Source organism: Mustela nivalis (assembly GCF_964662115.1).
Source record: "Mustela nivalis genome assembly, chromosome: 12".
NCBI lineage: Eukaryota > Metazoa > Chordata > Mammalia > Carnivora > Mustelidae > Mustela > Mustela nivalis.
This window is the reverse complement of record NC_139031.1, coordinates 40,929,629-40,943,203: the sequence shown is the minus strand read 5'-3', so window position 1 is coordinate 40,943,203 and position 13,575 is coordinate 40,929,629. Positions and strand designations below refer to the sequence as shown.

At 47.4% G+C, this 13,575-nt stretch overlaps 1 protein-coding gene across 1 annotated transcript in view; it reads right to left on the bottom strand.

Annotated features, from left to right (window-relative positions):
- Nucleotides 1-6,982, bottom strand: part of TBX20 (T-box transcription factor 20) — a 58,592-nt gene extending 51,610 nt beyond the window's left edge. Inside the window, exons 1-3 of the mRNA XM_082693181.1 lie at nt 6,852-6,982; nt 3,201-3,450; nt 1,972-2,136 (exon numbers count right to left, since the gene is read on the bottom strand). Of these exons, the coding sequence (XP_082549307.1) occupies nt 1,972-2,136; nt 3,201-3,450; nt 6,852-6,978 (542 nt within the window). The 5' untranslated portion in view covers nt 6,979-6,982. The remainder of the gene's footprint in view (nt 1-1,971; nt 2,137-3,200; nt 3,451-6,851) is intronic.
- Between the last annotated feature and the right edge of the window lie 6,593 nt (nt 6,983-13,575).

The window sequence follows — 13,575 nt, the reverse complement described above, 5'->3', positions numbered from 1 at the left end:
CGTCAAATATTATTTGTTTTGATTAGGAACAACTGACTGGTAAACTTCTGTCTGAAATAAGCAACAAGAACCACAAGGAATTTCTACCATCAATACAAAAATTATCAACTCCTCTATTCCAAACCTTTCCCTTATGGAGCTATGAAATACATCATTATTTTTAAATAATAATAAAAAGCATTTGTTTAAATTATCTAGCATGACCTATAACACACTAAACATTTTTATCTAATATCAATATAAATAAACTTTAAGATGAATGAAAAAACATACAGGAAGCCCCTCCTCTCTCAAGTCCCCCAGGACTTAAAATTCCAGCAATAGCTTAAACATGCTTCAGTTAAGATAGTGTATTGGTACGTGCTTTCCTTCTCCAACCAGAGCAGATTAGTAACATAAACAAGGCATGTCATATTTCTAAAGTCATGCTGGCCTGCACCAGTTCCCCAAACTTTCTGATAGGAAGAAAACATATGCTAAGTAAGAGTGATTAACTTCTTAAAGGAGAGACTTTGGGGGAGGAGGGGGAAGGATTTGCTTGTAAAAATAGTTAGGAATCTGCTGAAATACCCCCTTCTCTCTCTCTTTCTCATTTTAAAAGATTTTAGAGAGTTTGGAAGGAAGCCTGAGAGTAATGTGAATTAGCTACTAAATAATAAAGAGTAAAAAATACAAATTATAAACTGCTAGAAACTGGTGAATCTTGATCAATTAAAAAAACGGGGGTATAACATTTTTTAAAAAGTTCTTAGTCTGCTTATTTGTTATTTAATATACTGATTTGGAAGGGGTTGGGAAAATGTCCTTCCTAGTCTCTTGTGGGAATCGAAAACTCTAAGAGGCTTCTTTTAATAAAATCTCTTCTCCAATGTATTTAGCATACGTAAGCTCAGTAATATGATTAAATCAGACTAAGTAAGCTTAATATAGCATCTGAACTAGTATGTACAAATTGTCTGTGTTGGTTCTGTGCCTTGACTAAAACTCCAGACTAGATACACAGAACCAGCCATATCTTCAAAATTCCTAAATCTGTATATGTAAATAAATTCTTTGTTCTGATATGAATTTCCAACCAATTACAAAAATTAGATAATCAGAAAACAACTTAAAAACAGTAAGGTTTGGTTTTAGAACCCTAAATGTAAAGTCTGCTAATATTTTCTGTTTGTATTAAAGTATGCAGTTAGGTTCCTATAACTTAAGCTACTACTTTTTGCATAAGCTCATGCCCTTTTTTTTTCCCCTAGAAGGCTAATTTGGATAAAGCAGCAACAATAAAAAACAGCATGTGATTTTTTAAACAGGGTTTTTCTTTCTGAAAAACATTATTACCAATGAATAGCACAAAAATAAACATATATGATCCTTAACATACCTAGTAATGGTTCATGTAAAAGAATAGTAACCTGATGTTGAACTACATGCATCTACTGAAATTACTATGGAGAAGGGGAAAAAGAAGAGTTAGGTTTTCTTACTTAAAATGTCTGAGTCCTTTATTGGTCAAAAACAACTGCATTTCCCCAAAATGACCTTTATTGTGTGCAGATATAACCATATTACTTAAAAATATTTACTATAAGCACCCCAAATGCACTCTTCTAAAATGGACTTTTAGGGCAACCACTTCCTCATTAGGTGTATTCAGTCTGGTATTAAGTAGCCAACTAGAAATGATGGGTGCCAAAAGAAATGGGTCCGGATTTCTAATGAATACTCCAACTGAAATTAGGAAAGCATGGAAAGGAATTATGAGAAAGATAAAATTAAAGACAACACTGTCTCTGCAAACTCTGCCTTTCTATTTTGATATTTCGTGGAGTCAGTTGGAGCATCTGTGCTAGGAATGTTTTCTACCAGAGCTCACCACAGCAAAACCAGATCTGTTTGAAATGCAACCAACCAGAGACAGTCTGCTCTCAGAGTTAAAACGCATTTTGCTCTGCCTGAAAATCTGGATGCACAAACCTGGCTGGTAGCGGTGGGTCTGCCTTGCCAGCCACCAGCCAGGAGGACCGGTGGTAGGCGTAGCGGTACCTCTTGTTGTCCACAGGGACGATGTCCATCAGGACTATGTACTTGGCCTCAGGATCCACGCCCGAAAATGACACTCGGATGGTAGGAAACATCCTCCTGACACAGGGAAACAAAGAGAATCGGCTAGAGCTCATATTGCCCAAGGAGCCCACCGACTTAAAGAGGGAGGTCCTACTCCCCTCCTTGGCCCCCAAACCCTTTTTTGTTTCCACAGAGAAGGGAATTCAGAGACCTTCTTTCTCCCAAGCATAGATAATTTTAGGTGTCAACTTTACAGGAGTCCTCATCGCTAGGTGAAAAGTTTTGTTTTGTTTTCTAATACCCATAGGTCTGCCATTAAGGGAAATGCTATGTTATATTATCTATCAAGCCCGTTAGGCTCCCAGACCAAAATCTGGAACTGATTGAGTTGCCCAGTCCCCTAAGGGTTGCAGGGAGAAAACTTGCTCCAGCAGCAGAAATCTAGGGTGGGGTTTGGTTTCCCCAGACCCTGGGGTATTTCCCAGAATCCAGAGAGCTGCAGTGACCAGGGCTGCAATCAGCCACCAACCTTTACAGTCTTTGCCCCAGGCCTGGGAAGCCGCCTCTGCCCCCTGGCTTCTGCCCGCCCCCCACCATCCCCCATGCCCAGCTACAGCACCAGGGGGCCCACCTCGACAACACTCCATCCTTCACAGCGTGTGGTCGTTTCAAATTTCATTCTTCTGCACAGGTTTTAATTTTAGTTTTTAATGGGAACTGGCGGCTTTTGCAAATTGAGGCCAATAAAAGGGAAGCTACTGCCTCCCTCGAAGCACCCAGCAGCCCGCCCTGCACTCCCAGCATGAGTTCCCTCTTCACTCCAGATGCCATCCCCCAAAGCCCCAAGCCCTCTCAGACTGCAGCGTCCCAAGATCCCCACGCCCCTCTCATCAAGGCCGAGGTGGGGTTTTCCATGGCCAGATCCTGGGAGAAAGCAAATGCTTGGACATCTGTCTCAGCAGTTCTTTCCAAAAGCAAGTCAGGGGAAAGAAGCCCTCATTAAGCAAAGCTTCCTCTAGGTGCTCTGGATTAGTGGGGTTTCAACCAGTTCCTGGGAACACCCTAGGCCACCCAGGGCACCATTCTCACCACCCCACTCCTCACACACTGAGCCCCAACTACCCCCCCAACCCTGCTACCTGCCCGACTTGGTGATGATCATCTCTGTTCCCAGCTCATGGAATTTGTCCCAGAGCTCCTTGGTCTCCAGGCTGCAGGCAATTTTGGCCATTTCCTCACTGGGGATGATGGGGGTGGTGGGGATTAGGGGCTCAGTACACAGAGAGGAGGAAGATGGGCTGCTGCCCCCACCACCAAACTCCCCGTGAGCATCCAGGCTGGTCAGTTCGCCCAGGGGTTGGGCACACGATGACTTCTCAACAAATTGTTCTGCAGGAAAAGAGAATGGAGGATGACAGCTAACCCTATCAAGCAAAGATACAGGAAGGAGAACAACACAACCAAAATAGGTTCTGGACTTAACTTGGGAAAAGTTAAGTTCAGAAACTCCAGCAAGGCAGTGATAACTCATCTATAAATATGTATCTCGATATATATTGAGATACATATCGAGATACATATTTATAGATGAGTTATATATATATATATATATATATATATATATATATCCCTAGAGTGACATACCCAGTGCTTGCTTACTGAACCAAATGAGTTCTAGAATTTATAGGTTATTACTACCATTATGAAAGCCACTTTGGGAACTAAAAATGTAAGGAGTGGCTAAAGGGAAAGGAGGTGATCATGAAAGATGAAAAGCAAGTATTTCTGTTGTTATCCTTCCCACATTCTAGACTTTGCTTGTGGGATCTGGTGCCAGTCCTGCCTCTCTGACAACCAGGAGAGACTTTTCTCCAGGGAGACCAAGGGAATGAAGAGATCAGCACTTGGACATAAAGTTTCTCTTCTGTCCTGAGCCTTCTCTCCATAAGAAAAAAAAAAAAAGAAAAGGGGAGGTGAAGTGGCGAAAAGTGGGGATTCGGTTAAAACAAAAACAAACAAACAAACAAAATTAAGTAACTTTACTTCTCTGCCTGGCTCTCCATTTTCTAGGCTTTGATATGAGGGCATTTTTATAATATGTCTCCCAGCGTGAGAGCTTATGAAAGACTCAAAGATATCACAGAAGTGAGCTCCCCAGGCCATTTTGGGAACCACTGTGAAACAATTGCTTGAGCGAGTGTGTGTATTTTTCTCTCAAAAAGGTCCTGGACGTAAGGAAAACAACCCAGACCCCAGGCTAGCAGAGTATTAAAGTAGGAAGAACGCCATCAGCCATCAGGTTGGAATACCACGGCCTATGAACCAAACATTCTCGTCCACAGCTGATAAGGGCCTAGGACTACACCAGTCACTTTGATGGAATACAGGGGGACTTTTGTAATTGTCCCAATTATCTTGCATCCCTTAAAAAAGAAACTACTTGAATCTGCAAAGTGAAACTGATCTCTAAACAACTCTGTTCTGGGTGCCCTCAAGGAATTGAAACAAGTTCTAAATGTAGGTATACACATATACATGCCATATATCATAGAAAGCATTTTATTTCCCCTTGACTTGGAGCAGACAAGCAGGAAACAGGGAATTTTTTTTTAACCTTTTCTTCTCTTACAATAATAACTCATTGTAACATTTTAAATTAAGGATAACTACATTAATTATCTTAGTCTTATATTCCCAAATTCAAAGAAAGAAAAGTATGCCAGGGCACAGTCTTACTTGCAATGAATATCTTCAAAAACACATTCACATAATGTCTTCATAGGGAATCAACACGTAGCCTCAGAAATTTTCTTATTTTCCGACTACTGAAAAAGCCAAGTCCCTAAGCTCCAGACTAATGACTGGGGGGGTTGGAAAGTGGAGGAGGAAAATGATACAGAATTGCTATAACACAATATTATGTGTCAATTGTATTTCAATAAAAAAAAATTTAAGAAATGTTGTAGTGGTCTAAAGCAGTTCTTCTAGATAGATTTAGTGTGTTTAAATGGGCAAACATGGGACGCTTTCCAGTCCCCACCCCACAGCTGCTTCAACATCTCTGGTGTTCCAAAGCACCGCATTCTCTCTTAACAGAACCTCTAGGTGTTTCTCTCGTGGGAGTCCTCGGCTTGTTGTGCTCCGGAGAACTGGCCTGTGCAATGGATAAGAATGCCTTCTGGTTCTTTCAGAGCCTGTCTCAAAAGCCCAGGGGAGGGATGCTCATTTTACAGACTATGTGTGTTTGTGGTGGGGGAGAGGTGATGGCTTTACAGCTTAGAATTTAGATAAAAGGTAGGTATTCTCAGGAAAAGAAACAGAAAAAGAAAGCAATACAGAAATGAGCTGGAAATGGCAAGTTTCCCAGTCTGCTGTCTGTAATTCTGACAGGAATTTTAACCCCAAGGGCTCTTTTCCTGCTAGCTACCAAACTGCAAGTGGGGGTGTTTATAAAGAATTCAAGAATTTATAAAGAATTCAAATTCCTTCTAAATAGGAAGTGGATAATGTTGGGCAGTCTCAGGAATATAACTTTGAAGCTGTTGGTAAACAGTTGGGGGCTTTGTTTCTTTGGTTGTTTTCATATTTTTTCCGCAGGCTTGGATTTCGACAGGAGGACAGGTGGGAAGAACCAAGGGAAGGGAGTGAAAAACCTTGGAGGGGAGAATTTTTGACATTATATTTTCTGGAGCTCTTCCTGTTTCCTTTTCCTTGGTTCTAAGCTGCTCCGGAGATTTTAGCTCTTTCTTTTCTCTCGGCCCGACCCTCTTATTTTTCATCTCTAACACTCTATCTTTCATACTCGGATTGTTGTTTCACATGTGAGATGTTAAAGTATTGGAAAGGACAGAGAAAAAGAAAAAAAAAAAACATTGGGGAGAGTTAAAAAAGAAATATTACCCTAAATTTGTTATTTGATGTTTCTCACCATCTTATGGCTATCAGATTATCAGGATATAGAATGATTATTTCCCGGAGACCCAAGAAGTGATAACACTCCTTTCTCTGTCAGTTATAAAGGGACTCTGAAACATTCAAGCCCAGCAGTTTCTTTCCCACACAATTCGCTTGTGCTCGGGGAACATAATCCTTATTTTTCCTTTACTCTGATCCTAGTGTCTTCTATAAATGGTAAAGGTTGTTAAATAAACAGTATAGCTAAAAGTTGAGGAATTTGGAAAATGGCTAATGTTTTTGCCAACCTCCACTGAAAACGATGTCTCACTGATAAGTCTGGAGCTTCTGTGAAAAAAATTGCTCATGTGGGGAGAACTGGCTTATTCTACAGCACTTGACAATGGTTTTAAGGAGCTGGTTCTGTTTAATCGATTGAAAAAAGAGGAAAAACAAAATTCCACTAGTTTCTCCCGAAGTCGCTAAGAGTCTCCTTGGTATCAAACTGCACACGCAGGTGTACACGCATGGTAAATCCTGTTGAATCTTCAAAAGGGTTAATTATTGTTTATCCCTGTTGGTCCCAACAAAGTTACACACACTTTCATACAGACGACTTGACAAGGGAATTCTAGACGGATGGGTAGGGAAAGGGGCTAGCGCAGAGACAAGACGCGAAACCGGCTGTCCGGGAAGACCCGAAAGAAAATTTGGGCGGAAAAGGAAAGACTCTCCCACCCCTAGCGTCGGGCCCCTGACCCGAGGATCAGAAGCTGCCTCGAGCAGGGAGGGAAAGGCAGCCACTCTCGAGAGCCTCCCGCAGGCAGGGGACAGAGGGACAGACGGATGCGCACCGCGCCTCTGCCCACAGCGGACATTCAGGCAGCCAGACTTACCCAGCGGTTTGATGGTGTTTTCGGTGCCCTCCTTCTCCTTGGAGCCGCCGCTCGACATGAGCGCGGCGATGGAGAAGGCGTTGGCCCGGGAGGAGAGCTGTGGCTTGGGCGACGCTGTGAACTCCATGGCCCCCAGCGTGCGGTCCTGGCCACGGACCGGGCCTGCCGAACTGCCGTCCAGCCTCCCCCAAGGGAGACAAAAACCGACACACAGCGCAAAGTTTCCAAGTGCAATCTCAGCGGAGTCGGGAACTCCAGATGAGTCAGCCCCAACGTCCCAAGAGCTCCACACTGGCCTCTGTCCCTCACCGCAAAGCCCTCCAGCCCCAGAGACTTCGAACTAGCCGAAGAGGACCGGGGAGGACCAGCAGCGGGCTCAACCGGGTGCGCGAGCACTGGGGCGCCCCGCGGAACCACCGGCTGCGCCGCGGGAAGGTAGAGACCAGCATCGGACGCGCAAAGCCCAGGGGTCTTGCCGCACCCCCACTGCGTCCTTCCTCCCTGCGCGCGGCAAGAACAGCCGGAGCGGCCCAACCCGCAGGAAGGTTGGCGACCGGTGGAGCGCCGGTGCGAGGGGGCGGACGCCAACGAGCGCGAGCGCAGGCGTGCGCAGCACCGCGCGGCGCGGAGGACACTGCGCCCGGGCGCTCGCAGCCAGGCGCCTTAATTTGCTGGCGGCAGCTATCCCGGCGGCCCGCAGCCAGTCAGCACCGACCCACGTCACCGCTTCCTGATTCCGCCGCCGGGGGCGGGGCCGCGGGCCGGGCTGGGAGGGCGCGCCCCGGGCGCGGTGCCCGCACCGCCTCGCGCGGCTACCCGCCGCAAACCTGGCGCCCGTTCGGGAAAAAGTGTCACCGCCTAGCTACCGCGGATGCCGCTAGCCTGGTCTCCAAGTCTCGGGGCGGAAGGGACGAGCGCGCTGTCGGGAGCGGGTATTTCTGAAGCGGCTAGGACGCGGGATTCTGGGAGTGGCCCAGTGCGGGAACCTAGATCAGAGGTAGCCTGGGGGAGTTCCTGCTTCTTCCATTCTTTTTCTTCCCGTTGCTCAAAGTTCCAAAAGAAAGTGGGGAAGCTCTAAGTAGGGCGGGAACCGGTGCCACAGAGCCAGCACCTACTGACCAGATCCTATTCGCGGGACAGCTCCCAGGGTTGGTCCCCCCGCACGCGTTGGGCTCCAAAATAAATGTCTGCTTGACAGGGGGACTGGAGAGACTCAGCCCAGTAAAGGACATGCTAAGGGAGGGCTTCGAGCGTTTGGCAAAGGATGCTGTTCTCAGAACCACGGCTTCTGCTACGCACACCAGAGCGTCACTTACGCGGGGTTCCTGTTCCCAAAAGGGACTCGGGAAAGTGGGGCCTCCACGAAGGGAAGGCGCTGGGCGGGAGCGGTGCCGGGGGCGCAGCACCCTGCGGGACCACGCGACGCGAGGTGGGAGAGTGCGAGACTTACAGCGCCTTAGCTTGGTAGACAAGGGCTCTTGTGCCTTCGCAAACTGAGCTGCGACCAGGACTTCCCACGGCCTTATGGGGGTCGTCCTGTTGGCCCTGTTCAGCTTGAATAACTCAAATTCTCCGAATTCGCAGGGTAATCCGCTTCACTCGGAGCCGTGTAAACTCAGGCTGACACACACACTCAAGTTGTACATGTAAATATTTGCGCTCCTTTCCAGCCAGTCGGTCTGGCGATTAGGAGCCTCTTAGTGGGTCTTAAAATTTAAAAGAAAGAGAAAACAGCTTCCATTTCCCACCAGCCCTTTTCTCCCTTCCCAGCACCCCTGAGGGCCCAGCCTCCTGGAATAAACTGCCGGTGAAAAGCTTAAAAATCAGAAGCTGAGAACATTTATGAAAGTGAAATGATGACGCCTGGGAAAGTCGTGATTTAAGCCACTCTTGCCAATGCGTATCGATAGTTTCTAACAAGGTGTTGCATGCTGGTGACTAAAGGTATTCCGCTATCGGTCTCCAGATATAAAGTGTGTACGTGCAAATATTTGGGGGAAATTCGTAAAATCATAGGTTTTATTACTGGAAGGGGTTTACACTGTCCAGTAGCCTATCTCCATTTGCTTTTGAGAAGGAAACACCAGGGAGGGCTTGGCAGGGGCACATCTCCTCTCCAATTCCCCCAGCCAGCTAGAGGTGTAAACCCCAGCGCCAGACTGGCACTCCAAGCCACTCTCTTGGTCACACGATAGTCCTGCAGCTGTGCCTGCGCTGTTCGCGGGAGATCAATAGCAGAGCTAACGCCAGCTGAGAGCAGAGGCTCTCAGATTAAACGTTAGGAAGAGCAGAGACTAAGCCAACCGGGTGTGCCTAAGGACCAGCTTCCATTCTTGAGCCTTTGGTCTTTTTGCTGTTTTGGAACAACTCAGACCCTCCGCTGTTGTTGTTGAAAATCAAGTCGCCCCTCCAGCGCAAACCCCATCTCAGTGCAACAGTGACATTTCTCTCTTGAATGTAAGGTGCATACTGGTTCCTTTCCAGTCTCCCAGTCTCGCGAAAGGGAGATTTCTGACAAAAGGGTTTTTTGTTTGTTTTTTAGCTTTTTATCGGAGTGAGGGTGATGTCATGGTTGGTCCAGAGCTTGATTATACGCTTCAAAAGGGATGGCAAAAATCTTTTTGCTGGTTTTAGTTTTCAAGAACTACAGAATTATACCTCAATTTTTAAAACTTGCCATTACACTTCTATGCAGAGGAAACATCGTTTCTTTTTGTAATTATCCTAAAGGTTTAGAATGGAATTTGAATAATTTCATGACATGGATATTTTGGGGAAAATTGGCCCAGCGAGGGGAAAGCTGACTTGCTCCCAATCAGCTTCCACTTCCTTTTCCAATTGCGACTAGCCTTAGCCCAATTCTGAGTCTCTTGTGGGCAGAACTCCTGCTATTCATCCTATTAAAAGGTAAAATAGGAAGCACAAAAAGCTAAATGAGCGCGGAAGCAGGAGGCATACCAGAGGAATTGAAAAGGCCGCTTTAAACAAATCCGGGCGCGAGGTGAGCGGTTTGGGGATCCCTAACAAGCTATGCATCTTGCTGGTGTTGAAACCGTGGCAGTAAAATGTACACTACAACGTAATTATGGGGGGGGGGGTCACCTCGTTCCTTAGATTTATTGCCTTTGCGAATCAATATGGTGCTATAAAAACGGGGAACCAGCTTGGTAGAGAGGTGCTGTCAAAGGGTGATTCGAAGCGGTCCCGAAGCGGAGAGCGCTGAGGTTCTGAGGTCCCTTCAAAACCTCAGTGTTAGCGCGGATTAACAGGTAAAGCCACCACAGGGGTTCGAACAAAGCAATCACATTAACACTTCCCTCCAGGCCTTGCTCTGGCATACGACAGGCCGACGGGCTGCTTTGGGATACCGGAACTCGCAATCCGACTTGGAGAAGGCTTTGAATCTTGACTTTAGAGCGCTTTAGCCATAAGACTTTGTATAGGTTATCTAAACATCTCAAAGCCTCAGTTTCACTATCTACATTAAAAAAGGACCAATAATTTATTCCTACCTGGAAGAAGGCTCTGTGGATTCTTGAGATAACATATGCAACACAAGCCCCTAAGCCATACAAAACCTTAACACTGTATGTAAATCATAAGCACAGAATTTTATTATACTTAAATTTCCAACTGCAGCTTCGCGATTGTAGACCTGTATCTCTCGCACACGCTTGTCGAGTTAACTGTAGGGACAGTTTTGGAAGGTGCTCCGAGGAGGGGAGTCACATGGTGATAAGGCGCCCTTTCTTAAATCCCTTTAAATTTTGGAGCTGAAGAATTAAACCTTTTGGTTATACGTCTGAGTTTGGTTATACAGAGTTTGGAGGACTGGAAGATGTCTCCCTATACATTACACACTTTCAAATTCTCGTTTGTAGTCTCCGTAACTTGAAAGTTAGTGGTCCCAGAGACCAGCTCAGGAAGTAATTGGTTTCCCGCTTTTGGCCAATAATTCTTCGCTTAACGAATGCTAACGCAGAACCCTCCGCCGACAACGGCTGGGACCCGTCGCCGGCTGGTCTCGCTCACCCGCGGGCAACACCAGGAGCCAGAGCGCGCCAGGGCTGCGGGACGGGGTGCCAGACCCAGAGCGCCGCCGTGCCCCCGAGGGGGACAGCGGGAGAGAAGGTGAGAAGAGAGACCTGTTTCTGGGCACCCGGGCTACTACTACTCGCGAACTTGGCCCGAGATCCCGTCCCCAGCTTCCCTTTCTCTCTTCCTGGTAAATGCTTTAAAAGCGACGATAATGGTGCTTTGGGATTCCTAAATTCGGTTTACGGAACAGAAAAGCCCCGAAGCGGCGTGGGGAGGGCGGCCGCAGCCCCTCGGAGGCCGCCGCCGCACGTTCCCGGAGAGAGCAGCGCGCATTCGCGCGCGGGGAAACGGAGCGCGCGGCGAGGCCTCGGATTTCGATCGCTTGACTGGAGGGCTGCGAGTCCCAGCCTTTCCTGGGAGAAGTGCGGGCCTTGGCTCAGACGTACACCTTGGCGGGGTTGCGTTTTCTTGAACTCAGATGGTCCCCTCAAGCGCCCAGCCAGCCCAGGACCCAAGAACAGGCCTGCAGCATCCAGACCTTCGGGCCCACCCGGGACGACCCTGGGCCTTGGCGCTCCCGGCGCCCTCGCCTAGTTCCGGCTTTAAGCGCAGGGCAAAGATCCTCTTCTCCAGGGGTGCGGCTGGCTGGAGCTTGTCAACTCTTTGGTCCCACGTGGTGTGCACGTGCGTGTGCGTGCTTTTGGTTCTGAACTTCAAACTCACGCCGGCCGGTGGGACCCAGGAAAGAGATGTCTTGTGTCCCTGGGAAGGACGTGTCCATCTCCAGGGCCCGTGTCCTCAGGTGGTGAAGGGAAAGGTCCTTTGTGGCCCGTGGTTCTGCTACGTTACCCCACCAGACCTGGCTAGCGAAGTTCTGCCGCTGGGGTGCCCGCTTCTCTTGCACACCCCAGGCCTCCCCCAACCCTGGTTTTCACCAAGAGGCTCCCCCACCCCATCCCCAGCCTGGGGCCAGAGATCAGTCTTGGGGCCTCAGAGACTCCTCAAAGGACGCTGGCTTAGGGCCTCCACCCTACTCATCCCACAATAGCTCCCAACTTCAGGGATGGGCCCTCAGTTCCCCTCAGATCTCCCCCAGACCAGAGAAGAACCCGTGCACTGGAGTGGAGTGCAAAACTCGCAGCGTGATCCTAAGACCAGCACAGAGGGATTTCTCCTGACACCGTGTGGGGCACGGAATTCAGACCCATTCGCCCCCGCCCCCCACCCTCCTTTCTCCTCCTCGGTGAGTGGTCCCGCCTTCCTCCGCCAGTGCTCCTCCTGGGCGGTCGCTGTCTTCCGAACCCAACCGCCTGGCTGCTGACAGATCCTGTCTTTATATAAAGCTAAGATATTTTGCACATAATGAATTTTTGCATGAATTTTGATTTCTTAAATTGCTGCGTTAAAATATGAATTATCGATTACTGAGGTTTCTGTTGACCCTTGAATTTGGGGCTTTCCCCCTACTCCCAGCCTTGTCAAGAAGGTGAAGAATCTGCTTCAAATCACACTGGTTTAAGCGGTAGAAGGGGGAATTCCAAGGCAAATCCCTAACTTGGAAAGCATGGCTCCTGGACTGATTTAGTGGGATCTCCCACTAGGAGGAGGAAAGCAGGATAGAGGACAGGCAGAAAGAAGGTCCTGTTGGCCCGGTGGCAGGTGACCCAGTGAGCTTCCTGAGTTTCAGTTTCTTGGGTGTTTGAAGATGAACTCAAAACTAAATGAGACAACTTTAGCAGAAGAGCGACCTCTGTTTGCCAGCGCCCTTCCTCTCACAAAGTAGCATCAGTTTTTAAGATGTCACCTAATTAAACTTAAAGCATTTGCCACATTTCAGATGATCCAGCCTTCCAACAAACAACTGCTCTTTGAACCTTCTGGTGATTCCCAGGACACGTCCTGCCTTCCCTCTACAGGAACCAGAACTCGCTGTTCAGTGACTATCTGTGTCTTTGTCAGGAGGTTTGGGAGACCAGCGTGAGGGAAGACATGGGCAGGAAATAGTCTTCCAAGGTCTCTGCCGCCAGCTCCTACAGCAAGTCACCCCAGAAACCATTGATTGAAACTGTTCTTATTCCCTGTGAAGGGCAAAATACACCCAGTAAGATCTGGGCTCCTATTTCCATGTGAGCATGCGCCAGAAGACTTGAAACATGTATTCTGTAAGGGAGCAAAGATGTATGCATCTAACACAAGATAAGGAATGCAGAATATTTGTTCAGTCATCCAATATTACCTGGTACTTACTCTGGGCTGCGGTGACCAGTAATCAGAACCCTAATATTCCTGCCTCATGCAACTCACAGTCTGGTGGGAGACACCAATAATACGCCTATAAAAACCACAATAGAAATAGAAATTGTGATTAAGACTGGAGGAAACAAGGAGCAAAGATAGCTAATCCAATCTGTTTGTGAGCATTCATTCTTTCTGGACCAGGTACTGGCTTGGTGGGGTGAGATTAGCTTTGGACAATTTGTATACCATCCCTGCCCCTCTAGGCTTCAAAGCCCAGCTAGAGATGTATATAAAAAAACACCAACATGAAGAATATATATTACATTCTCCTCAACACGGAACTCTTAGAATGAAGAGGCATAATGGCTTAACGTTAATAAAATAAAGCAGAATAAACAACTTTAATAAAAATCCTGGCAGAAGAAAAGTGTTGAGGTCTGGCATCAGA